This window comes from Argopecten irradians, chromosome 1 (genome assembly GCF_041381155.1).
Source record: "Argopecten irradians isolate NY chromosome 1, Ai_NY, whole genome shotgun sequence".
Taxonomy (NCBI): Eukaryota; Metazoa; Mollusca; class Bivalvia; order Pectinida; family Pectinidae; genus Argopecten; species Argopecten irradians.
Genome location: NC_091134.1, coordinates 40,251,923 through 40,279,860, shown reverse-complemented (window position 1 = coordinate 40,279,860; position 27,938 = coordinate 40,251,923). Strand labels below are relative to the sequence as shown.

Below are 27,938 nucleotides of genomic sequence, written 5' to 3'. Positions count from 1 at the left end.
CATGTAATATCATTATCTTAAATGTTACAATGTAATCGAAATCAATAATTCGAAAACTGCAGTCGTATTTAAATCGGTAAAACTTTAATTCAAGCACGAACGATTATTTCCATTTTGTTTTTGTTTAGAGACTACAAAGTTAATCGTGTGGCAGAAAAATCTGAAAATAGGACATATCGCCTCTTATTGACGATTTAGGATGTCTACTAAAGTTTTTACAATCATAGGAAAATATGCTTGCTCCATTGTCTACGTATTTGAAAGTTAATGCAGGTAGATTCCCAAGATAAATGGATACATTTCGTTATTGTTTACTAAATAGGGGTTTTTGATGATGCAGCTTTTTCCAGGTGTCCCAGTCCGATTTCTCCACTCAGGACCAGTTATGTAAACTTCATCATTTGTAGGCTAATGTCAGATTCTTTATTATTTTGAATAATTGAAATACATTTTATTCAAATAAACGTGTGTAATTCTGATTGTTGTGTATTCATTTTTTTACAAATAAAACAGCTGATCATGATTCAGTCGTGCTAACAGATTTGTGATCGGTTGCTGAACGTTATGCAATCGAACCTGATCGGAAAAATCCATAGTTCAACATCGGGGAATATCTCCTGATAGGCTTACAAGAACTACTGCTTTTATTTGCATAATATTTTTTGGACTTTTTAAAATTATTTTACCTGGAAAGGGAGTTCAAAATATACATGTACATGCAATTTATAAATATACTGTAAGTGTCGCAGGATTTAACTGAACATAGTACTACTATAGTGATACGACAGCCTTCTACCTTTGCGCCAGGGGGAATTTCCGTTTAGCTCGGTAGTGCGGCGGACCAGTAAGTCCGGGGTTGCGGGTTCGAGCCCGGCTGGCGTTGCACTACTTTCCCCCTGTTATATCAGATATGCTATATGCTTATCAGAATGTTTGTCAAATTATGCAATAATTTATGTTTAAACTTCTGTATATGATTGAAAAATAACCTAACCATTGTATTATACATTAATTTGGTTTTTCTGATTTTTTCAGGTGCTATGAATGCAATTATGGCTGTTTGAAAAGACCTATCGTGATGGCTGCCCTATAATGGGCATCCATTAGTTTGGCTGGTATCCAGCCATATATCGGGGCAGCTTCATGCAGGGTATGTCAGCATAAGGGAGAAAAAACCTTGGAAGAATGGAAAAGGCAGTTGTGAAAAATCTAGTGCAACGTTAAATATAACCAGACAATTTGCCATCTTTTATTCAACCTATGCTAATTGAGACATTTGTTCTATGTAAATTACTTGAAATTTAAAGATTTTATGAAGACAACTACAGAATGCCTGGATATGAACCAGAATGTGGCCCGAAATGCCGGTCGCGCCAGCATGCTCTGGAGTTCCTCTGTGCTATTACAAAAGGAAGTCTACAGGAGGTACAGGCCTATAGTAAATTGTGTTACTCTGCCACTCAGTTCAGCGACAGTTATGGACGATGGCCTCTTCATGTTGCTGCAGCCTGTGGTAAGATAGACATTGTGGAATGGTTATTAAATGAAAAGAATGGAGATCTCACATCTAAGGATATGGAGTCGAGCTGGACAGCTTTACATAGAGCTGCGTTTTATGGTCATCTTGCCACCATTCGACTTCTTATTCAGGTGAACACCTTAGATTGTTGAAAAATTTCAATGAAATGATTCAAACATATGGGAAGTCTTGTGAAAATATTACTAATCCTTCACAAATACACTAAAAAGTTGTGTATGTTTCAAATATTTATAACCAATACAATTTTCTAAAGTTAAATAAGAGTTTGTTTTGTAATATAGACATCAGCTGATTTAGAATGGTAGAAAGGTAAAAGGATCTAATATTCAACCTAGAATAAAAGTAAATTATCATTTGAAACACAAAATAATTATAATTTTGAAGTATTTTAGATTTGATATGATGTCTTATAGATTATATTTTATTTATGCAACAGTACAACAGTGACCTGTATACCAGAGACAATGAAGGACTTGGGCCTCTCGACTTGCTGTCCAAAGATCGACCTGATTATGTTTCCTTTTCATCAACAGGTATCTATTATGATAAAGAAAAAAATTCTGTTCATCTGTCTAAGCAAGTGTAACCGAGTAACACCTCTGTTTAAAGCCCGCCCGTTTAAGGGCTATTGGACTTGACAATGTCATTTGTATACAGGTGTATGCAGAATACCTGAAATGAGACTTTTAACTTCAGAATTCCAATTATTAGTACACCATGTGTCTAAAATCAAGTAAAGAACACAATGGTGTTGTCAAAAAATAAATATATGTTCCAATTTAATTTTAAACTTAATTATAATCAAATTCCAGAATTGTACGAAATTCTAAGACACCACTATATGTTATGGTCTAAAATGTCAATAACTATCCTGTCATCTCTTCAATCTATGCGTATTTACTTTTAGAATTTAATGATAACACCATATACTAAAATAACAGACCTAAACTTGAGCCGAATATCTGTCAAAAATGGCTTCACGAGGCAGACATGTTGTTTCCATAAGAATAGTTTGTATGGGGCCATTTAGGGTAAAGTGCGTGAAGAGATTATAACAAATAACAATAATCCTACTTCCTAAATTAGTAGCGGTGATGGTATTGATATATTTATTGGGTTAATATATTGTGAAACACGATAATACCGCTCTCTACATTTTCAACACACGATCATAACCTGTGGTACACCCTTGGAAATGTCAACAACGCACCTGTCACATTTCTGTCAATTTGATGATGAGCTTAAATTTTTTTGCTGAATGTTGGGAAATATGGCATGTGATTGTTTGCTTAATATATGCATGGCAAACATATACTTATAAGTCAATTGTCATGTTACATTATGTCTTGCCATTTAAATCTGTTAGACCAAAAAACGCAATTTGTAAAAAAAAAATTAAAACCGAAAGTACATAAACCGGAAATGGCTGCACAATATGTCATCGCAAAAATAAGATAATGTATTAACGATAAACTCATATTGGGTTGACATTTGACGCTAAAATAATGTTTAGTATGATTAAATTAAACATGGCAAATAAACATGTTGCTGTGATTAGACGTTTCACTGGATATTGTACTTCGAAGACTCCGCCGTGGCTTAGTATTTTTAATGACATATACGGCAAGATGGCGAGAAGAAAGTGAAAGTAAAAAGCATGCCGACGACAGACACGTAATTGTGGATGCCGTCATGCGTTGATTGCAAGGTATTTACGTTATTTGTTATCGGGAAAATGTCATCCTTTGATATGGCAAAGAATTTGTTCGAGATTGGCATAGTTTCTGTTGTATTAGGTTTTTACTTCCAGCCACGTGTTCCGTCCCACATTGCTTGTGTGTACGGCAAATGTGTCCAATAGTCGAACTAGCGTGTAGCTTGCACAGACGAACATGTAAACAAAACTCGGTAAATACATGTAACCACAATAACACTGAACATGTATGGAAGTGTTTTTGTTTACAAATATGCATTATTATGATGAATTTCAAACAGTTCTTAATAACGACAAAAGTTAGATTTTTATTGTTACAAAGTTATTTTTTTTCATAAATGTCGAGTTTCAACGTTTTTGTATGTATTTTAAACGAAGTGAGGAAAATATTAGAGCATTCCGTGCAGTTGATAGCTTGTTTGACAAATTATGTTTCACAACCTCCAAAATGGCGATAGTGTCGTCCAATAGCCCTTAATAAGTCCACTTTATTGGAGTCATAAATGGTCAAATTAAACAATTTGACCTGTGGATAAAGAACACTTTGCCATAGATATGAAGATCCTTTATTCTATGAACTTTCCGAGATCTTTAAAGACAGGTTTGATTTTATCTCTGAAGTTTTTAAATTGCTCAGTATATGTATCTATATTAACATTATATTCATCAATGAAAAATGGTGATTAAAAATTTGTTAGGGTATTCTAAGGTGACTGTATCCTAAAATTTGCATTTTGTGGTTAATCAATATAACAGCACCATATGCATGAATCAATACCTTAAAATCATCTTTTGCAGATCCAACTGAAACTTTTACATGGGGAGACAACTCGAACATAACCCTAGGACATTCTAGTGAAAATCGTCGATCTTACCCAGAGGCTGTGGAAGTTTTCAGGAAGCAAAATATTACTATTAAAAATGTAATATTTAGAATAGAATACCATAGATTTAATGCATTGTATGATATGATCGCTGAAATTCATCTGAAAAAAAAATCACTAGATCTTGAGCTCTGTTGCTTCTGTATAAAATTGAACTTTAACTGAGTATTAGTGAGTAATACTATTGTATACTTTCTCTTTTGTATGACTATGATGAATATGTTATGTCATAATATAATGTAACACAATATGACTCAGTGCAAAAATTCCTTTCATATTCTCAAAGAATGAATTTCAGCCAATTCTTAACATGGAAGTTCAAGTGCAATAGGATTCCAAAGTGGTGAAAAAAAACAAGAGAAAGCAAATTGTTATAGCTGTATTGAAGTTTTACCAGTTATATACAAGATCATAGAAACTCATATTTGCTGATGTTGTATATTTTACAGGTGGTTCTCTGTAAGTACCACACTGTATTCCTGACGTCGATGGGTCTAGTGTATACTTGTGGTCACGGCCAAGGAGGACGTCTTGGCCATGGTGATGAAGAAACTTGTGTTGTAAGTCCTTTCCTTATCATTATAAAATACAGTGCAAGTATTTTGTCATGGTTTAAGGATTTCTACGGCAGACAACATATGCTGTTATATTATTACCTTTACTAAGTCTTATTTTTGTCAAAGATTCAGGAATGGTTACTGTGGTGAATAATTATATACTGTAAGAGTTCAAATGAGTAGTCTATATGATCTGTACAAGAATTCCACTGTGAATGAGTGGTTATGGTGTTTGATATTTCAGAAATAGACACCTGTCTCTGGGCAACAATTTTAAGGTTTATATTGGGCAGTTATCAAAAGCTGTCTCAAAAAAGTGACCATATGTAGGTGGATTTCTTTCGATATCATAGGTGGCATCCAAATAAATCTGACAATTATATCAGTTATTATAGTGCTAAATACAAAGACCAATCTTGCCATTTAAACTACATTCAATATCAGGTTATATGAAATATGATAAACTAGCTGTTCCCTTATGTTTCAGGTACCAAAACTTGTGGATACAATCAAGGATGAAGTTTGTGAACAAATAGCTGCAGGCCAAGACCACAGTGTCTTCTTGATGCAAAGGTTCAGACTTTACAACTATTTTTCAATTAGCAAAAGAGTAAAGGTTTGGTTTGATTAATTTAAAGTCCCATTAACAGCCAGTTATTTAAGGACATGCCATGTTTAGATAGCGGAGGAAAGCCAGTGTATAAAAAGAAAAAAGCTAACCAGCAGTCGGTATCTGGTAACTGCCCCACATGAGATTCAAACCCGTGACCCAGAGGTGGAGAGCTTGTTGTAATATGTTGCGACATCTTAGCTACTCGACCACTGTGGCCCACCAATAGAAAGACTTCATAAATCAAGAGCATGAAAATAATGTACCGGTATATGATTATTTGGCAGAAATTTTAGGAAATAATGAGAGCATCATGTTGAGTATCTGATTCACTTTATGTTACAGTGGTGTTGTGTACACTTGTGGAATGAATGACAACCACCAGTTAGGACAGTTCCCAATGCCGCCTTCAGCAAAAAGTCTGATTCCAAAGCAGGTACGTGTTAGTTTTTAAAACAGAACTTCTTTCATATACAATTTAAGTAAAATTCCGATACAGCACATCATTCTATTCTCATTAAGATAATATTTTTATCGTGAACTACTTGAAAGAATAATACAGAAAGATATCTTTATAGATCTATATACTTTAGCTTACCAACTAGTTACAGTATTTCAGTAAATCATTTCTTCACAGGTCACCACCAAAAACCTCAAGGGTAAGAGAGTTATGAGTGTTTGTGCTGGTCGTTTCCACACCGCGCTGTTCACCTCAGATTCTGTCTTCACATTTGGACTTAATGCTGGACAACTAGGTATGTATAACAAGTATTGCAAATAAATTTCCAAAATGACTTTCAAAAAAAATAGACCCTGTATCAAAATGTGAGTTTGTTTTGTTTGTTCTCGTGTTTTGTCTACTTTCTATAATTCCTCAAGTTACGTGAGCACATTTTTACTCTTGATTGTAATCCTTTAACTTAAACTACTTATGAAACAATAAGAATAACCTTTGACACATTCATTTGAAGGTCATTCCAAAGGTACAGAGAAGCAAAGCCAGCCCAGACAAGTGTCTGCCCTCAACCACACTGACATGGTGATAAATCTGGCAGCTAGTTCGGACGCTGCTATTGTTGTTCTGACCGGTAAAGGGGACCTGTATGTCCTACACGAGTACCAGTGTAGGAAAATAGCATCAAAGTAAGTCTACTAACCGAGAAAATGTTTGAATACAATAGTCTAATGGGACTTCATATACAATTACATCATGTTATCATTGTGTATTGATTTATTGCACACGTCTGTATACAAATTGACATGGAATTAGTATGGAGATTTATGCTAAAACAGTTGTAAGATTGTGCTTTTATATTTTGGAACCATTGTAAATATCATTAATTTGGTATTTATAGGAAACACTTTAATGCTGGTATCAACTATATGTTGAAAGATTGAAGATCTATATTCAATGTGTTTGTATTGACAGGTTACAGGAAGTCACAAAGCTAGTGGTGTCGGGAGGAAACCTTGACCACAATACTGATTTGGACATTATCCGAGAGAAAGGAGGGTCAGAACTAATGGTGCTTCTACTTATAGAGTCTGGCTCTGTAAGTCCTTCATTTACAATAGATATATACATGTATACAGATTTCTAATTATCATAAAATCAATCTGAAGAATTAAGCTATTTGGTAATGATATACACAATTTCACACAGGAATGATCTTAATTCAATCATTTGATAACCCAGATACTGGCAGATACATAAAATTCATGGTAAGCATCTGGTAGGGTTTCTGGGATTGTTTTGTGTCGTGTATGGTGGAAACACAAATCTTGTTTGTTATATTTGAAGGTGTTGATTTGGAGAGCATCACTCCCAAAGTTGCGACAATGTCAATGGCGTATACGGCGTCAGTTGATCATCAGGGACATGAGTCTTAGTCGGTCGACCGTTGGGATTATCACCGAGAAAGGCGAGGGTTACCTAGGAAACATCACACCGGTAAAACCTAACACTTCAAAGGACTCCAGCCAACAGCAGTCAAAAACCAAAAGTAAGCTATCTGTACCTGTGTGCTATGTGAAATTATAAATGATTCTTATTAAATAATTGATATTTACCACACACAAAAAATCCAACATAATTATTATAATACATTTGATGTGTAGGTGAGAGGGGTCGTGGCCATGGTGACCATCGACCTGATGAGTTCGGCATGAGCCTGCTGGATCTGATGCTAAAGGATGGAGATGAAGAGGTTCAGGTCCATCAGATTCCACATGTTCATCGTGGTCTCAGCATCCACAGCGACACCAAGGGACGTAACTACGCAGTACAGCAGGCACAAGTTAATCTATGGTATTACTTTTTCAGCAGCTCATAAAAAGTTTATATAAGTGGTTAGGGATGAGGTATTCTAACATTCTACTTGAATAAATTATTTAATTGGGAGTTCACAACCCAAATGAAGTAGTTCTGAAACTGTCATATTGTACGTTAGTGTTTTTAGCTCACCTGGTCCAAAGGACCGAGGTGAGCTTATGGGATACCGCAGCGTCCGGCATCCGACATCCGGCGTCCGGCGTCCGTCAACAATCGACTTCTTCTCCATAACCGCTGGTCGGATTTCAACAAAATTTGACTGGTAGCATCCTTATGGGCTACTAACTGAAAATTGTACAAATGATGGGGCTGATCCCCCGGGGGCCTGAGGGGCGGGGCCAAAAGGGGTCAATTTGGCTATTTCCATATAAACGACTTCTTCTCTGAAACCAAGCATGGGATAGCACCCATAATGCAATGGTAGCATCCTTATAGGGTGGGGATTCAAAATTGTACAAATGATGGGGCTGACCCCCCGGGGGCCTGAGGGGCGGGGTCAAATGGGGTCAATTTGGCTATTTCCATAAAAACGACTTCTTCTCTGAAACTAAGCAAGAGATAGCACTCATAATGCAATGGTAGTATCGTTATAGGGTGGGGATTCAAAATTGTACAAATGATGGAGCTGACCCCCGGGGGGCCTGAGGGCGGGGGGGTCATTGGGTCAAAAGCTGGAAGCACCTAAGCATGGTAGCATCTTATAGTGGATTCAAATGGGGTCAATTTGCTATATCCATATAAACGACTTCTTTTCTCTGAAACCAAGCATGGGATAGCACCCATAATGCAATGGTAGCATCCTTATAGGGTGGGGATTCAAAATTGTACAAATGATGGGGCTGACCTCCCGGGGGCCTAAGGGGCGGGGTCCAAAGGGGCCAATTTGGCTATTTCCATATAAACGACTTCTTCTCTGAAACTAAGCATGGTATAGCACCCATAATGCAATGGTAGCATCCTTATAGGGTGGGATTCAAATTGCAAATGTGGGCGACGGGCTGATGAAATTGTACAAATGATAGGGCTGACCCCAGTGGCCTTAGACGGCAATAGATGCGAGGTCAAAAAGGTCAATTAGGCTACTACTTTCATATAAATTACTTTGTCTCTGAACCTATGTATTGGATAGCATATTTGTATGGTATCAATAGCATCATTGTATGGTTGTGATTCAAAATTAAACTTTGGGAGTCAATTTCGCTTATTTTTCTAATTGTCAGAGTCTTGTGATAATTACTAACAAAAAACCAGGTGAGCGATACAGGCCCTCTGGGCCTCTTGTTATAATTACCCTGGTGGTAATAGACCTGAGACAAAATAAATCCAATCATTATTTAACAGTTTTTACTCCTGAATTTCAGTATCACTGATGTCCCTTGTGTTAGTACCTCAACACTCACAGAGGATTTCTCTCAGCTCCTGGAGGAAGCAGATGAATATGATGTGATTCATGACATTATTATACAGGTATATCACCATATATTTCAAAGCTGGCATACATGTAAAATGATAAATATTGTATAATACAAACAAAACTTGTTAAACTCAAAGTTGCCCAATCATTGTAAACCTTCATTTTACCTTCGTACTGTAAACCACCTTTCTTTCAACGACAACTAAATTGCTTAAATTTCAAAAAAAGTTATCAATGGTTAACTTTCTTATATGTCTTAAATGTGAGATATACGGTAATGGACTGAACCTCATATAATTACTCTTAAACATCCAAGAAATATACAGATCTATTTTTGTAAATAAAATTTTGACACGACGCAAAACACCTGGATAAATTTTCATTTCTGCCATTATGACGTCTAATTCTTTGTTATGGACCAAGTGAAGTGTGTCAGAATCTGGTGTATATGTAAGGTTTATTGTTTCATAAGTGTTAAGTTGGGTTTCTTTTTTATTTACAGGCTGGTGGTCACACCTGGCCAGCCCATAAGTACATCCTACTAAGCCGGAGCGATTACTTCAACAAATTAATGGCAGAGTCTAAGAAAAAAGATTCGCTGACGGATCATCAGATTATTCAGATCAATGATGTGCACCCTGAAATATTTGAGCAATTACTAAACTTCCTTTATACGGACACTTGCAGCCTGCTTATCCCTGGTACGAAGTTTGACTTGAGTCCATGGACAGCCCCACTTCAGGGACAAGGGGATAGCATTGACAGGAACGAAATGGAAAACAGGGAGAGTCCGGATATTTTCTTTTCCAAATCAGAGAAGGAGATGTCCGCATTTGCAGTCCATCAAAAGAGAAAAAGTACCAGCAAGGAGAATAAAGATAATGGCAACAAAGCCAAAACTAAAAACCCAATCAAAATGTTGATGGATGCTGCCAAGAAATTTGGAGTCAAAGGATTAGGGAAAAGGTAAATAATAATAATAAAAAAACTCAGAATTTTCAGTGAAGAATGTGTACCATATGAAAACTAAACAAAATGAAAAATTAGAAATGTGCTGAAAAAAAATATTAGAGTTCAAAATTATTTATCAAAAGGATTTTGGAATTTGGTTTTTGGATGTTTATATATTTCACGCATAATCATGGATATTTCTAAACTTTTAGGCTTAGGCTGGAGACTGAAAAAGAAATAATGAAAATAAAGGATTTTGTTGACATTCATGTATCCATAATACTAACTGATAACCTTCCACACTTAGACTGGAGACAGTGAAGTATGTAAATGGAGGAATCGAGCTAGCCAAGAAACATTCCACTTTACCAAGGACGAAATTTGACAGACACAAGCTGTAAGTTCAGTTACAGTATAAAACTTATGTTCAGTACAGTAGTGTACATAAATCCATATACAGTATGGATTTGTCCACATGAAACACTAAGTTATTGGACATGAAAGGTGAAATCAAGCTGCTGTGTATCCTAAATACATGTAATATGCAAACTTACTAGAATAGTCTTAAATGCAATGACACTGTAGACTACTAGAACCATACCTATTAAATGTGTTGATTTCTCTACAGTTGTGATCTGTACGATGTTAGGATTCAGTCAGACAACAACACCGTGGTCAGCTGTCATAAATGTGTATTGGTGGCCCGCCTCGAGTATTTCCACAGCATGCTCGCCAGTGGCTGGGTGGAGGTAAGTAGTTGTTTTATATCCATACAAACAAGCTCGTCAGTCAGCTTATTTTAGAATTATCAGATCCTTGATTTGAAAAGGTTAAATGACATTTATGTTGGTCATACCTTCAAACTAAATTATGGCTTAGGTCAATAATGAACCTAAATATTTGAAAAATCCTATAATGGAGGATAAAGTTTTACAGACATTTTTGGTTTTATGGAATTTTGTTAGAATTCCACTATTTTCAAGTTTCCTCATCCCTCTAACGTTTTTAATATGTTTTCGTTACATTTGTATGCATGTAGTTCTATCATTGAGCTATGATGTTCAGACTTTGAGGTATTATTCTTACAGACGTCCAACACTTCACCGTTGTCTCTGCCTGTGCCTGGGGATATATTAGAGATACTGATAGACTTCCTGTACACAGACTCGTCTCCCATAGTGGAAGGTTGGTCAAAAATATCACACACAAACTTACACATTTACAGCACCATCTAACAAATTTTTAATCACCAAATTTTGCAAAGTTGAATTGACAGATATTTACCGAGTCTTTGGTAATGTTGAACTTGTCCATTATTCTTGTTTTGACATTATTGTAGAACTTGATATCAGATGAGATGATATTACTTTTGATTTTCAGAGTGTACCAATGCTGAGTTCCTGTGTAATATCCTGGTGTGTGCCGACCAGCTGTTGATAACTAGGCTGAAGGAGATGTGTGAAGTGTCTATTGCTACTCTCAGTAAGTTTGATTCCTTTCCCTTTGGTTTTGTGTGAAAATATGATGTCATTTATGAAAATGAATAAATAAAATTTTCATCAATGAAAAATAGTCCTGACTGAAAAATATTATTTGAAAAGGGAAAAAAATAGAAATCGAAAAAATTTATATCATTTCTAATTATAGTTTGTAAAACTAAATTATTTCATTGCTACAAATCTGTAAATGTAAGTGTAATGGCATATTTATATTGAGATGCCAAGACAGCTATTGATATGAAATCTTGACTTTCTCTTAGTTAATCTGAAGAATGTGGCAAAGATCCTGGAGTTTTCCTGTGTGTACAATGCTCAGCAGCTGAAATCAGTCTGTCAGGAGTTCATCGTCATCAACCTTGCGGCCATGTTTGAGGGCAGGTGTGTAATCTGACATCAAACATTTTACCTGTCTGATATTATTTTACAAGTCACTTTTAGATTTGAAAAAAAAAAATTGAGAAGGTGCTTTTAAGTTTAAACATATAACCATCTACATTAACATGTGTCTTAAGTTTTAGTTGTAAAATTGGAAAATATTTTTATGAACTGACCAGGTATCTGGATGTGCTGAGTGATGAAGTCCTGGCTGATCTAACCAGTTACTATCACAACAAGACTAAGGCCATGTCACGGCGAATCATCACACCATACTTTGATGGCCCAAGCAAGGATTTTCTGGAATCCTTGGCTGCTGAAATGGACCGGGAGGGCCCCACCCTGGCAAGTGAGGGCAGTCAAAAGAAAAACAAGTCCAAAAAGAGGCGAAGTCGTCAGAAAAGCTTGAGTGAGGATTTTGAAAAGTCGGCACAGATAAGGTTACAGAAACGAGACCGACAGATTTCTGTTAGTTCAGACATCAGTGTAAAGTCAGAGGAAGAAAGTTTAGACAGTATTCTGGATTTACTGGCAACCAGTCCTGGTAATGCTGAAACCCAACAGGTAACTATATAATATGTCCTACACACATGACACAAGTCATTACCTGCTTCTCCATTACAATTTTATGATAATGGAAGGTGTTTAAATTTTTACTTTAATATGGTTTCTCTTCCTTTGATAATCTTGATGATGTCTCAATTAAAAATGTCCGATGTTTTGTATTTGAAAGTGAAGGTAATACTAAACAAAATCGAACTAACTCCAAATTAAACCATCTTTGTCCAAAGTTATAAGTCTCTAATGTTGTTAATACTAAACTTCAGAAGCATGTCATTGATATTCTTGTGAATTAAATAAAATTACAGAGGGGTTTGGGTTTGTTAGTTTAAAGTTCTATTACAGTCAGAGTCATGTAAGGACGTGCCAGGTTTGTTCGGTGACCAGTGGCCAGTACCTGGCAACTACCCCACCCCACATGGGATTCGAACTCGCGACCAAGAGGTGAAGGCCTTGTGGTAATATGTCAAGACATCTTAACCACTCGATCACTGTGGCCCTTTACAGGGGGGGGGGGGGGGAAGTGGAGGATAGAGATTTTTTTTACCCTTACAGTTGGGGGGGGGGGGGGGGGAAGAAGAGAGAAAAAAAAATATCAAGAAGTCGAACACAGATCTGTATTGTTGGTAGAACGCTTATTACTATATATAAATATATATTATTAGGACAGTTTTACTGAAAAAGTTAACATTTTAACATTTCATATTCGTAACAAATAGAAATTGACAGGTTTATTTCAGGAAGTAACATTTCTTTGGACATAATATTTCAGAGTCCAATAGTGGAGTGCCAATCTGACAAACAGGTGTATGAGAAGATATTGCCAAGTGATGATGTGTCGCCACAGAAGAATAAATCTAAATTGAAAACTACCCATAAACCACTCACCATTAGTCTGACCTCAAGGTCACATGACCCTTCACCTTTGACCTCTACAAAATCTCCGACTCCCCCAGTAGTAGAACATCCAGTAACAGCTGCATGGCAGAAATCTCCTTCACCACTGAAATCTGCTGTTCCACAGAAATCAAGCTACCCTGGTGTACCATCCGCATCAACTATGGACATAACAGGCCCTAGGGTCTCAAGTTCATCTCTCAGTTTACGGGAAATAATGGAGGAAGAAAACAGAAGGTCAGAAAAACACTTTCCTTCTGGATACGTATAGTAACTGTTTCTAGATAAAGCATAAATGTATTGTCCATTCTCCAAACTTGAATAACGAGAAGGCTGAAAGATTAATATGGTGTTGGTGTGTTTAAAAAATTTATGGTTTATGTTGCCAATAACGAGCAACTGTATGTAAATGTTGCTGATTAGATAAAATGCCAGACTCTGAAAATTTCATAATTTGATCGGGGCATTGTGAGGTCAATACGGGAGTTTCAAGAGTACAAAAGGACGCGTGTAAAGTACAATTTATCATCAACTAATCCCACCTTCCTGTGATTGTGACATTACAAAATTCACGTCAAAATGTGACGCCACAATCACGGAAAGGCGGGACTAATCAATGGTAAATTGTACTTACCCACGTTGTTTTGGGATCTCGAAAACCCCTGTATTTATCAGATGGTCACAATGGCATAATAGTGTAACAGGCATATGCATGAAAGGTTTTGGTGAATTTGATTTTGCATTGAAAAGATACCATACTAGGTAAATGTTTCTTTGCTGTAAACCTTTTTGTATTGAATTGTATGAACTCAAAACACTACTTTATATATAATAACTTTGAAATTGACTTTCAATTCTGAAATATACTTTAACTCCAACTTTGAATACTCCAGATATTCATGACCAAATGATGTTTACTTGACATGTTACTTTTGTATGTAATTCAACAGGATCAAAAGTCCAATGAAGACTAGCTCCAAGTTTTCTTGGAAAGAAGCCAAGAAACAACAAAAAGCTGCAGCAGCTGGAAGTAGTAGCCAGTCAACTAAGGGAGGTAATTCAACAGGGCCCATAACTCCTACAACACCAAACAAGCCAGCATGTCCCTGGTAAGTTATCATTGGTGACACTCAGATCAAATCTTTATTTAAATGGATTAAACAGAATTTGTTTGATTTTCCGACTATTTATTCCCCCAAAAAACCTATATCAAACCTGCTTTATATCCAATTGTGAAATATTATTTATTTTCTTTACAGAATAAGAACTAAATACATGTTTGTCATATTTATGTTAAATATTGGCTTGTAGTGTAGTAATTGTGAACATTTGTTTTTTGTAAAGCTTGTGTAAAATGTACTAAAAAATGTATTTGTATGGGTGATGTAGATACCACTGTAAATACCACTGTGAAATGGTATTTGTATGGATGATGTAAATACCACTGTAAAATTGTATTTGTAGGGGTGATGTAAATACCACTGTGAAATTGTATTTGTAGTGATGTAAATACCACTGTGAAATTGTATTTATAGGGGTGATGTAAATACCACTGTGAAATTGTATTTATAGGGGTGATGTAAATACCACTGTGAAATTGTATTTGTAGGGGTGATGTAAATACCACTGTGAAATTGTATTTATAGGGGTGATGTAAATACCACTGTGAACATTTTGTATTTGTAGGGGTGATGTAAATACCACTGTGAAATTGTATTTATAGGGGTGATGCAAATACCACTGTGAACATTTTGTATTTGTAGGGGTGATGTAAATACCACTGTGAAATCCTTTAGAGAGTTGATGTCAGAGGACAGTAGTTATACTGTTAAACGACCATCTGGGGCGAAACAGAATGTTCATACAGCCCAGAAAGGATCCAAACCCAAACCCACAGTCAGGTAAGGACAGGCTGGATTAAACAGTCAGGGCCCAGTTTCATGAGCATTCCTTAAATTTATGGATGCCTTAACTTCAAATTCTCCATAGGAAAGCAAATTCTCCATAGGAAAGCATTATGTATTTTAAGGAAGGCTCCTTAACTTAAGATTTTTCTGTAACTTTTGTAATGCTTTCCTATGGAGAATTTTAAGTCAAGGAATTCCTATAAGTTAAGGAATGTTCATGAAACTGGGCCAAGGGACAGTATTTAGTTTCTGTTTTGATAATTCTGCCTCTGCAATGGCATTTCAAGCAAAGGATGAGCATTTATGTCTTACAGAAATTTCTTTCGCCTTCGTTCAAGTTATAATAAGGGAAAAATCTGAAATCTGAAATGATATACATGTATCTAGAATAATTTGTATCTAAAGCTATCACTAAAACGTAATTTATATAGTAGCCAAAAATCACTTTTGATGTCAAATAAACTCTTTTGGTTGGGTAATGTATCAAGTTATCTCCCCTTATTAACTAAAATTTTGATGAATCTAGAAATTTTATTCAAGATAAACTATTTATGTGATGTTGTTAACAAAATTCCCAAGAAAAACTGAGAAAGTGAATCATATGAAATATGATTATAAAAGTATGATGGGGAAATCAAAAGTGAAACCATCAATTATTATTAAATCTTACAGTTGGGGAATACCTACCAGTCATGTTCGAGATGAGGGTTCACTAAACGAGCCGACTGGTGATGAACTGTCTAGCCCTAAGAGTCTGGAAAACCCCTGGACAAAAAGGGTTCTGCCTAGTCCCTCCCCGAAGGATTCTGTCAGTTTTACAGATATTGTCAGGGATGAACAACAGAGAACAGAGACTCTGGCAAGGGCAGCCAAGAAGCCCCTCAGTTTGATTCAGGTAAGAAACTTTAGAAATATGATAGTGTTTCGATCAGCAGAATAAGTATGGTATTGGTGATATTTCATTTTTATCCCCCGCCCAACGAAGTTGGCGGGGGATATACAAATGGGGTCCGTCCGTCCGTCCGTCCGTACGAATGGTTTCCGGAGCATAACTCTAAAACCAGTAGAGATGTTTCCACGAAACTTCATACACACATTGGTCTTATGGTCTAGTAGTGCCTTTTGCTATTTTAAGGTTTTCATTTTTTGCATTTTTTCTGTAACCATGGAAACATTGCTGAAAATATCATATTTTTGTACCAGGTTCGTTTCCGGAGCATAACTCTAAAACCAGTAGAGATGTTTCCATGAAACTTCATACACACATTGGTCTTATGGTCTAGTAGTGCCTTTTGCTATTTTATTGTTTTCACTTTTTGTACTTTTTTCTGTAACCATGGAAATATTGCTGAAAATGGCAGATTTTTGTGTAAGAACCGTTTCCGGAGCACAACTCTAAAAACCAGCAGAGATATTTCCACAAAACTTCAAAGACACATTGTTCTTATGGTCTAGTAGTGCCTTATGCTATTTTTAGTTTTTCATTTTTTGCACTTTTTCTGTAACCATGGAAACATTGCTGAAAATATCATATTTTTGTACCAACCAGGTTCGTTTCCGCAGCATAACTGGAAAACTGGTTGAGATATGTGCACCGAACTCCATAGGCACATTAGTCATATGGTCTAGTAGTGCCTTTTGCTATTTTAAGGTTTTCACTTTTTGTACTTTTTTCTGTAACCATGGAAACATTGCTGAAAATTGCAGATTTTTTTGTAAGAATCGTTTCCGGAGCACAACTCTAAAACCAGCAAAAGATATTTCCACGAAACTTTATAGACACATTCTTTTTATGGTCTAGTTGTACCTTTTGCTATTTTGAGGTTTTCACTTTTTGTGGTTTTTTCTGTAACCATAGAAACATTGCTGAAGATATCATATTTTTGTAGCAGGTTCATTTCCGGAGCATAACTCTAAAACCAGCAAAAGATATTTCCACGAAACTTCATAGACACATTCTTTTTATGGTCTAGTAGTACCTTTTGCTATTTTTAGGTTTTCATTTTTTGCACTTTTTCCGTTACCATGGAAACATTGCTGAAAATATCATGGTAAATGGTAAATGTTACTTTGCAAAACTCCACCCATCTTTGTATATATAGTCTAATATAAATGTCAAGGCTGTATACCTGATTCAACATTTGCAGCCCCGCTCTACTTGAATTATACTCCATCTTTCTTTAGCTCAACTTCCTTTTCCTGTTTTTTTTAGGTCATCTGAAGGGTCAGGATGACCTATAGTCATCATGATTTGTCCATCGTCGTCCAACGTCCGTCGTGCGTAAACTTGTTCCTTTAAAACGCTACTCCTCCTTAACCGCTAAGCGGATGTCATCCATATTTGGTGTGAAACATTATTGGGGAAGGACAATCATATTTTATATAAATGAGCTTGGTCCGACCCCTAGGGGCTGAGGGGTGGGGCCCCAAAAGGGCGAATTTTCTTATTTTAAGCTTTAAAATCCTACTCCTCCTTCATCCTTGGATGGATTTCATCCATATGTGGTGTAAAACATTATTGGAGAAGGACAATCACATTTTATATAAATGAGCTTGGTCTGGTCAAACCCCTAGGGGCTGAGGGGTGGGGCCCCAAAAGGGCAAATTTTCTTAATTTTAGCTTTAAAAACCTACTCCTCCTTCATCCTTGGATGGATTTCATCCATATTTGGTGTGAAACATCATTTGGGACGGACAATAATATTTTATATAAATGAGCCTGGTCCGACCCCTAGGGGCTGAGGGGTGGGGCCCCAAAAAGGCAAATTTTCTTAATTTTAGCTTTAAAATCCTACTCCTCCTTCATCCTTGGATGGATTTCATCCATATTTGGTGTGAAACATCATTAGGGACGGACAATCATATTTTTTATAAATGAGCGTGGTCCAACCCCTAGGGGCTGAGAGGTGGGGCCCCCAAAGGGCAAATTTTCTTAATTTTAGCTTTAAAATCCTACTCCTCCTTCATCCTTGGATGGATTTCATCCATATTTGATGTGAAACGTCATTGGGGACGAACAATCATATTTAATATAAATGAGCCTGGTCCGACCCCTAGGGGCTGGGAGGTGGGGCTCCAAATGGGGAAATTTTCTTAATTTTAGCTTTAAAATCCTACTCCTCCTTCATCCTTGGATGGATTTCATCCATATTTGATGTGAAACGTCATTGGGGACGAACAATCATATTTAATATAAATGAGCCTGGTCCGACCCCTAGGGGCTGGGAGGTGGGGCTCCAAATGGGGAAATTTTCTTAATTTTAGCTTTAAAATCCTTCTCCTCCTTCATCCTTGGATGGATTTCATCCATATTTGATGTGAAACGTCATTGGGGACGGACAATCATATTTAATATAAATGAGCCTGGTCCGACCCCTAGGGGCTGGGAGGTGGGGCTCCAAATGGGGAAATTTTCTTAATTTTAGCTTTAAAACCTTCTCTTCCTTCATCCTTGGATGGATTTCATCCATATTTGGTGTGAAACATCATTGGGGAAGGACAATCATATTATAAATGAGCCTGGTCCGACCCCTAGGGGCTGAGGGGTGGGGCCCCAAATGGGGAAATTTTCTTAATTTTAGCTTTAAAATCCTACTCCTCCTCCATCCTTGGATGAATTTTATCCATATTTGGTGTGAAACATCATTGGGGAAACACAATTATATTTTTTATAAATGAGTCAGGTCTGAACCCTAGGAACTGAGGGGTGGGGCCCCAAAAGGGCAAATTTTCTTAATTTTAGCTGGCCCACTTCTGGCCCACTTCCTGTTTTAAGGAAAAATTTCAATGAAAATTGGTCTGTAGGGGTTTTAATTGATGCCGAACAACATGCAAACATTTTTGTAAAGATTTTGGTATTCCAAGATGGCCGCTGGCCCACTTCCTGTTTTAAGGTTTCAGTCTATGCAAACATTGAAAATTGGTCTATAATGGTTTTAATTGATGCCGAATAACATGCAAACATTTTCGTAAAGATTTTGATATTCCAAGATGGCCGATGGCCCACTTCCTGTTTTAAGGTTTCACTCTCTGATCTCAATGAAAATTTGTCTATAGGGGTTTTAATTGATGCCGAACAACATGCAAACAGTTTAGTAAAGATTTTGGTATTCCAAGATGGCCGTTGGCCCACTTCCTGTTTTAAGGTTTCAGTCTCCGATTCAATGAAAATTGGTCTATAGTGGTTTTAATTGATTCAGAAGGGGGAACTTTAGGTAAGGACAATCATATTTTATAAAGGACCGAGGTAGGACCCATGGGGATGGTATGACCGAGGTCCAAAATGGGAGCTTTGCTGAAATTTTGCTTTAAAATCTGACTCCTCCTTATATTAATCCTTGAATGGGTTTCGACCATATTTGGATGAAGGGCTACCAAGTTTGTTCAACAAATGACATTTACCTTTTTCAGAAACTTACATATTCAACTAAGGAGTTCCTTGTATTGTTTTTATTAATCGTTAACCAATACTTTATACGGTGACTTTGTTGTTTTGTGCCATGAGTCAGATGACCGTTAAGGCCCATGGGCCTCTTGTTTTTCATACACATAAGTCTCCACAATCAAACTTACTTCAGTTTTGATATCTCCATTGGTGGGGGATCTGAATGACTATGTCCTTGTCATTCTTAAATTGCATTTATTAATGAATTGTAAGGAAAATTAGGCAAAAAGATGCTACCAGACCATCAGTTTTATTCTTTGAAAAAGTTTTCTGACTGTGAGAATGCATGATCATTCCATTGAAAAACATCTTTCTCTAAAATTTACTGAAAACAAATATTGGTTTATGCTAAGTTACTTTTGATTTGGCAACATCAGAACTAGTAATGAAGAGAAATGGGCTTTTAAGTAGTCTTGGCAAGCTAGATAGCAAAAATCAGTGGCAGCTGTCTACGTTAAAAGCATGATATGATATAGGATGAATAGAGGATAATTGGATTGAATACTTAACTAATACTCGATAGAACAAGTTATTAGGCATACATTACAATCTTACACATATTTATTTGTGTTGTCAGATGGAGGAGCAGGCTATACAGGAACTCCTGGTCCACTACAAGGCTGCTGACAACTATGACGCACAGATTACTGTGGAAAGAGTTGTACAGGAGATGGCAACACCATTGTGGAAAAAATCTTAACAGGATATTGAAGAAGGAAGGAAACAGCAACAAGAGGCTACAACGGCCAAGTGGTTAAAGGTGTTTGGACAGCTAGTCATCTAAACCATGGTCACCACACAAGTTTTAAATTCTTCCCAGCTAGTCGTTTGTAAACACCATGGTCATGACGCAAGTTTTAAATTCTTCCCAGTTGCCATGTGTTTTCTACCAAATCCAACCTAAAGTATCTGTATAAGGCCATTTTTGTTGATGTTATGCTCAATTTTCAAGAAGCAACAATGCCTTTGGCAAATGAATTTAAAAACCAAAACCATTGCTCGAAATTAAAATGTATCAAGACCTATTGCATCATCAAAATTTAAATTTGGGTCAAATAGCAGTACATCAGAAAGTTTTTTTAGATACCACATTTATTACAAAATTAGTGATTCAAGATAGAAATAAAAACTTGTAAATGTTTTGTTACATAATTTTTTTTGTAAAAGGGTAAATTAATCCCAATAGTTGAAATGGTGAAGGAGTTGATATATTGTGTTCATATTTAACATCATTTGAATTCGCATTTATTATTTCATTTGCATCACACATCTTCTTTGTAATGATGTACGAATATCTTCTAATTATTACAATGCAAACAAAACAATTAACGCTTAAGTATTGAAACTATTTTTGATCTCAATAATAATTGTTCAGAATTAGTTATTCCTATAGATTTGGTAAGAGTATGTAGTTGCTCAAAGTGTGTGTTCATATTTATGTACAGTGTACTAGATAATTGAGATGTCGGATGATAGTTCACATACCTGGCTTCCTGTATAGGCTCCTGAATGTGATCAGGAACGTATGTAAGGTCTGTGATTTTGTTATGTGTGTGTGGAGCTTGGTGTGTTTGATGAAAAGTGTTTGTTATGGGGATAAGTGTTTTGAAAGATTCATGTATGCTCCAAATGTAAGGTTAGTGTGACCCAGTTTTGACCTACATCAAAAGAAATATTTGCCAGGGCCGATTCCAAAAGTAGGTCATACTGACCTACCTGACCTACATTTCAAAAAAGATATTGTGGGGGCCCTATCTGCTATAATTTTACTGACAGATGAGTTTAATTTTAATAATTTTGCTACTATTTTTGTGTAAGAATGTTAATGTATGTGTGATTTAATAAATTTTGCAGATTTTAATTATACGAGTGTTGCTGCGATGTTAAAGAGGATCTGATGAAATTTGGTATGTACAGCATATATACCTAAGATTCTTTCCTGGAAAGCAATGTTTGTTTTATTACAGTCAAAAATTACCTACCATATGTATGTATAAAGTAGTCAATATGAAGACAGTTTATTCGCCAAAGATGTATTATGAAAAGTGCTGTTATTGAATATATTACTATTCATTTATATTTTTGTTGATGATATTATTTTACAATATTTGCTGATGATGTAAATAATGGTTTATTTATTATACCTTTGTTTTAATTGTTGTTACTGTTAGTGATTATCTCCCCTGTTGTGGATCACTGTCTCTATGCCAAGTGAATGGTGCTGTTGGCATGGAAACTAATTTACAGTTCAAAGGTCATATCCTATATAGGGCTCTGTATTCACAATAATTCATGGAATTTGAGTGTTCAAACTGCAACAACAAATAATTAAGGAATATATGCAATGGTGTGAAAATTTTTCGAGCATTAACGAATATTGATATTGTTTTGTAAAGGGAGATAACTCCTTCATACTTGCGAAATTTACTTAAACTGATCTGTTTGTTTTAATTTCAAGACACCACACATTTATGATCATAGTTGTATGGTGCTTGGGTACATATTAGTATAATCTGCAATGCCCTGCTGTAATATGTATGAAATAACCAAGTGAAGATATTCAAGTTGTGTATTAAAGTTCATTTTAAAGGGTTTCTCAGATATGATGATGATGATGATGATGTGAACAATCCTCTCTGTATGATCTAGCAGCTGTTAATGTAAATACCAACACAAGTGACAATAACTATCCAGATAGCTGTATTCTTATAAAGAATAACAGAAGACTTGCTCAAATTACTGGTTAGTTCGTGTTGAGTGGACTAAGGGTGAAATATGATGGCTGTTATACAAAACCATATAAATTGTTCAATGGATGATGTGCTCATCATTGTTATGGGCATTGAGAGAGTAAGAAAATTTGACTGAAAGTTAAAACAGTTAAATTTGAGTGTTAATTTATAAGTTGGCCTGGTTCTCAAATAAGTTACTGGCAAATATGTACAAGAAATATTAAAGTATTTCATAGAAAGTGGCAGATACAAGATTTTTCAAAAACCCTTGTCGTAATGTACTCAAAGGCCAGGTATGATTTTCTTTAATAAAAGTATTTGTAATAATCATATTTCCTTCTCATAGCAAATTTCAAAACTATATGTATTTATTTTTATTGTCATTGTGTTAAAATCGATCTTGCTTCTTCTTTTGATTCTATTAAACCATTTTAGGACTAAGTTTTGTATATAAGACAAAACTATTGTGCATTCCTTGTAATTAACATCTTTCCCTAAAGATGCTCCACCGCTGACAAACGGTTTTTTGTTCACTATCAAAAACAGGATAAGACAAATTGGTATTTTTCTTCAGTTACAAAAGTTACTTTCTTTACACCATTACAACCATTGGAAAGTTTAAGCTTCTAAATTTACTTCGAGATAAAAATATTAGAAATAATTAATTGCATCCCGAAAAAATTCTGTGGCACAATGTTCTATATAGAATGAAGTTCTGACTGCGCATACACCAAAAGTAAAATAAATTATTTTATATTTTTTTGTGTTAATTAGACATACATATACACGATTAATAAACACCAATTGTTGTTCAAATGATGAGTATCATTTATGGTCTGTCGGCGGTGGAGTATCCTTAAATGTTATCTCTTTTATAATTAGGTTGGCCAGATGATGGAAATGAGAATACCTGGTATTTTTACACTGTGGTCAAACTGAAAAGTTACTTTTGAGGTACAATGATTTTATTGACATTTGCTAAAATACCGACTTACACGTATAAATATTGAAATAAAGTAGAAATGGATTTCTTTTATTTTCCCCTCAAGTATACAAATGAAATAATTGTGATTTACCAATTAAAATATAATTAAACACCATAATGTCTTTGATATTGTTGATTAAATCAATGTCATGCCTTTACATTGTAATATGAAGGATAGGCCCACAAACTGGGTAAATTTTATTAGGTCATCTAATGAAGGGTTAGGATGACCTCTAGTTGTCAAGTTTCATTAGTTGTTGTCCGCCGTGCATTAGCTTTTCACATTTTGAACTTATTCTCAATTTTTAGCTCACCTGGCCCGAAGGGCTGGTGAGCTTATGTCATGGTGCGGCGTCCGTCGTCCGTCCGTCCGTCCGTCCGTCCGTCCGTCCGTCCGTCCGTCCGTCAACATTTCCTTTAAATCGCTACTAGTCATAGAGTTCTGCATGGATTGTAACCAAATTTGGCCACAAACATCCTTGGGGGAGGGGGAACAGAACTTGTATAAATTTTGGCTCTGTCCCCCCCGGGGCAGGAGGGGCGGGGCCCAATAGGGGAAATAGAGGTAAATCCTATAAATCGCTACTTGTCCTAGAGTTCTGCATGGATTGTAACCAAATTTGACCACAAACATCCTTGGGGGAGGGGAAAGAGAACTTGTATAAATTTTGGCTCTGGTCCCCCAGGGGCAGGAGGGGCGGGGCCCAATAGGGGTAATAGAGGTAAATCCTTTAAATCGCTACTTGTCCTGGAGTTCTGCATGGATTGTAACCAAAATTAGCCACAAACATCCTTGGGGGAAGGGGAACAGAACTTGTATAAATTTTGGCTCTGATCCCCCGGGGCAGGAGGGGATGGGCCCAATAGGGGAAACAGAGGTAAATCCTTTAAATCGCTACTAGTCATAGAGTTCTGAATGGAATGTAACCAAATTTGGCCAGAAACATCCTTGGGGGAAGGGGAACAGAATTTTTATAAAATTTGGCTCTGGTCCCCCGGGGGGCAGAAGGGGCGGGGCCCAATAGGGGAAATAGAGGTAAATCCTTTAAATCGCTACTAGTCATAGAGTTCTACATGAATTGTAACCAAATTTGGCCACAAACATCCTTGGGGGAAGGGGAACAGAACTTGTATAAAATTTGGCTCTGGTCCCCCGGGGGCAGGAGGGGCGGGGCCCAATAGGGGAAATAGAGGTAAATCCTTTAAATCGCTATTAGTCATAGAGTTCTGAATGGAATGTAACTAAATTTGGCCACAAACATCCTTGGGGGAAGGGGAACAGAATTTTTATAAAATTTGGCTCTGGTCCCCCGGGGGGCAGAAGGGGCGGGGCCCAATAGGGGAAATAGAGGTAAATCCTTTAAATCGCTACTAGTCATAGAGTTCTACATGAATTGTAACCAAATTTGGCCACAAACATCCTTGGGGGAAGGGGAACAGAACTTGTATAAAATTTGGCTCTGGTCCCCCGGGGGCAGGAGGGGCGGGGGCCAATAGGGGAAATAGAGGTAAATCCTTTAAATCGCTACTAGTCATAGAGTTCTGAATGGAATGTAACTAAATTTGGCCACAAACATCCTTGGGGGAAGGGGAACAGAACTTGTATAAATTTTGGCTCTGATCCCCCGGGGTCAGGAGGGGTGCGGGGCCCAATAGGGGAAATAGAGGTAAATCCTTTAAATCGCTACTTGTCATAGAGTTCTGAATGGAATGTAACTAAATTTGGCCACAAACATCCTTGGGGGAAGGGGAACAGAACTTGTATAAATTTTGGCTCTGACCCCCCGGGGGCAGGAGGGGCGGGGCCCAATAGGGGAAATAGAGGTAAATCCTATAAATCGCTACTTGTCCTAGAGTTCTGAATGGAATGTAACCAAATTTTGCCACAAACATCCTTGGGGGAAGGGGAACAGAACTTGTTTAAATTTTGGCTCTGGTCCCCCGGGGGCAGGAGGGGCGGGGCCCAATAGGGGAAATAGAGGTAAATCCTTTATATCGCTACTTGTAATAGAGTTCTACATGAATTGTAACCAAATTCGGCCACAAACATTCTTGGGGGAAGGGGAACAGAACTTGTGTAAATTTTGACTCTGGTTTCCCGGGGGCAGGAGGGGCGGGGCCCAATAGGGGAAATAGAGGTAAATCCTTTAAATCTCTACTTGTCCTAGAGCTCTACATGAATTGTAACCAAATTTGGCCACAAACATCCTTGGGGGAAGGGGAACAGAACTTGTGTAAATTTTGACTCTGGTTTCCCGGGGGCAGGAGGGGCGGGGCCCAATAGGGGAAATAGAGGTAAATCCTTTAAATTGCTACTAGTCATAGAGTTCTGCATGGATTGTAACCAAATTTGGCCACAAACATCCTTTGGGGGAAGGGGAACAGAACTTGTATAAATTTTGACTCTGGCCCCCCGAGGGCAGGAGGGGTGGGGCCCAATAGGGGAAATAGAGGTAAATCCTATAAATCGCTTCTTGTCCTAGAGTTTTGCTTGGATTGTGACCAAATTTGGCCATAAACATCCTTGGGGGAAGGGGAACAGAACTTGTATAAATTTTGGCTCTGACCCCCTGGGGGCGGGAGGGGTGGGGCCCAATAGGGGATTTAGAGGTTAATATTAAAATTCCTTCAGAAAAGAAACAATGAACCTGTATTCAGAACATTACTTGGCATTACAAACCAGGTGAGCGATACAGGCCCTCTGGGCCTCTTGTTACCAATGCAATTTAGCTGAAACTTGCATGAAATGATCCTGACATGGTCCCAACAAAGTGTTGTTATTTAGCCCACAATCATCAAATGGTGGGTAATTCAAATCACCTTTCGTCTGTGGTCCGTCGTCCGTCTGTTCCTAAGATCCCTTTTTCCATTGTCAGACTTAGATCATTCTTTGGTTGGTGACAAGATCCCTCTGGGATCTCTTGTTTTCAGGTCATTTTTAGGGTCAAACCAAAATCCAGGATGGCCGCCATAGCCACCATCTTGAAAACACATTTTGAACTTCTCAAGTTCTACCAGTGCGATTTAGCTGAAACTTGCATCAAATTATTCTGATATGGTCCCGACCCAGTGTTGTTATTTTCTGGGATGATCTGAAATCCAAGGTGGCCGCCACAGTTGCCATCTTGACCACATTTTGAACTTCTTCTCAAGTTTTAACAGTGCTATTTAGCTGAAACTTGCCTAAAATGATCCTGACATGGTCACAACCAAGTGTTGTTATTTTTTGGGTCAATCCGAAATCCAAGATGGCTGCCACAGCTGCCATCTTGAAAACACATTTTAAACCTCTCAAGTTTTACTGTTGCGATTTGGCTGAAAATTGCCTGAAACGATCTAGATATGGCCCTGACCAAGTGTTGTTCTTTTTTTGATTGTTCCAAAATCCAAGATGGCTACCATGACACCATGTCTATTTTATTTTCTATAAGACTTGTTGCTTATGTTGTCAGATGACTGTTAAGGCCCCTTGGGCCTTTTGTTAGAAAATCCACAAAAATCACAAGGGATTCTGATGTAATCAACAAGAAAGCAAAAGGAAATTGTATTGCCAATTTAGCAAAAGCTCTTTCAAAATTAATTAGATGAAGAAAAACAGAACACAAGTTATGTTTTTACGGAATTTACTGGGGAAAAAGCCTGCAGTAAACAAGTAGAAGCATGCGCTTGATGTTACAATGAGTAATGATTATGAACGTAACATTTGTAATCAAAGACACATTGGAGCTTGTATAGTTGTTACATGAGTAAAGATTGTAATCAAAGACTGGAGCAGTATAGTTGTTACGGTGAGTAAGGGTTGTAATCAAAGACACATTGGAGCAGTATAGTTGTTACGGCGAGTAAGGGTTGTATAATCAAAGACGTAATGGAGCAGTATAGTTGTTACGGCGAGTAAGGGTTGTATAATCAAAGACGTAATGGAGCAGTATAGTTGTTACGGTGAGTAAGGGTTGTAATCAAAGACACATTGGAGCAGTATAGTTGTTACGGCGAGTAAGGGTTGTAATCAAAGACACATTGGAGCAGTATAGTTGTTACGGCGAGTAAGGGTTGTATAATCAAAGACGTAATGGAGCAGTATAGTTGTTACATGAGTAAGGGTTGTAATCAAAGACACGTTAGAGAGGTATAGTTGTTACGGTGAGTAAGGGTTGTAATCAAAGACACATTGGAGCAGTATAGTTGTTACGGCGAGTAAGGGTTGTATAATCAAAGACGTAATGGAGCAGTATAGTTGTTACGGCGAGTAAGGGTTGTATAATCAAAGACGTAATGGAGCAGTATAGTTGTTACGGCGAGTAAGGGTTGTAATCAAAGACACATTAGAGAGGTATAGTTGTTACGGCGAGTAAGGGTTGTAATCAAAGACACATTGGAGCAGTATAGTTGTTACATGAGTAAGGGTTGTAATCAAAGACACAATGGAGCAGTATAGTTGTTACGGTGAGTAAGGGTTGTAATCAAAGACACATTGGAGCAGTATAGTTGTTACGGCGAGTAAGGGTTGTAATCAAAGACACATTAGAGAGGTAT

At 37.0% G+C, this 27,938-nt stretch overlaps 1 protein-coding gene across 1 annotated transcript; it reads left to right on the top strand.

Annotated features, from left to right (window-relative positions):
• The first annotated feature begins 114 nt into the window (after positions 1-114).
• LOC138327727 (inhibitor of Bruton tyrosine kinase-like) lies at positions 115-23,514 on the top strand. Its single transcript, XM_069274049.1, has 25 exons — positions 115-273; positions 1,036-1,650; positions 1,977-2,073; positions 4,053-4,177; positions 4,588-4,698; positions 5,183-5,268; positions 5,651-5,741; positions 5,943-6,060; positions 6,277-6,448; positions 6,735-6,858; positions 7,107-7,308; positions 7,424-7,613; positions 8,999-9,104; positions 9,554-10,017; positions 10,310-10,399; positions 10,631-10,751; positions 11,091-11,187; positions 11,383-11,484; positions 11,762-11,879; positions 12,056-12,440; positions 13,210-13,571; positions 14,285-14,443; positions 15,098-15,235; positions 15,914-16,136; positions 20,263-23,514. Exons 2-25 carry the CDS (start codon positions 1,330-1,332, stop codon positions 20,383-20,385), a joined length of 4,125 nt encoding a protein of 1,374 aa, XP_069130150.1. The 5' UTR covers positions 115-273; positions 1,036-1,329; the 3' UTR covers positions 20,386-23,514.
• Positions 23,515-27,938: the final 4,424 nt, after the last annotated feature.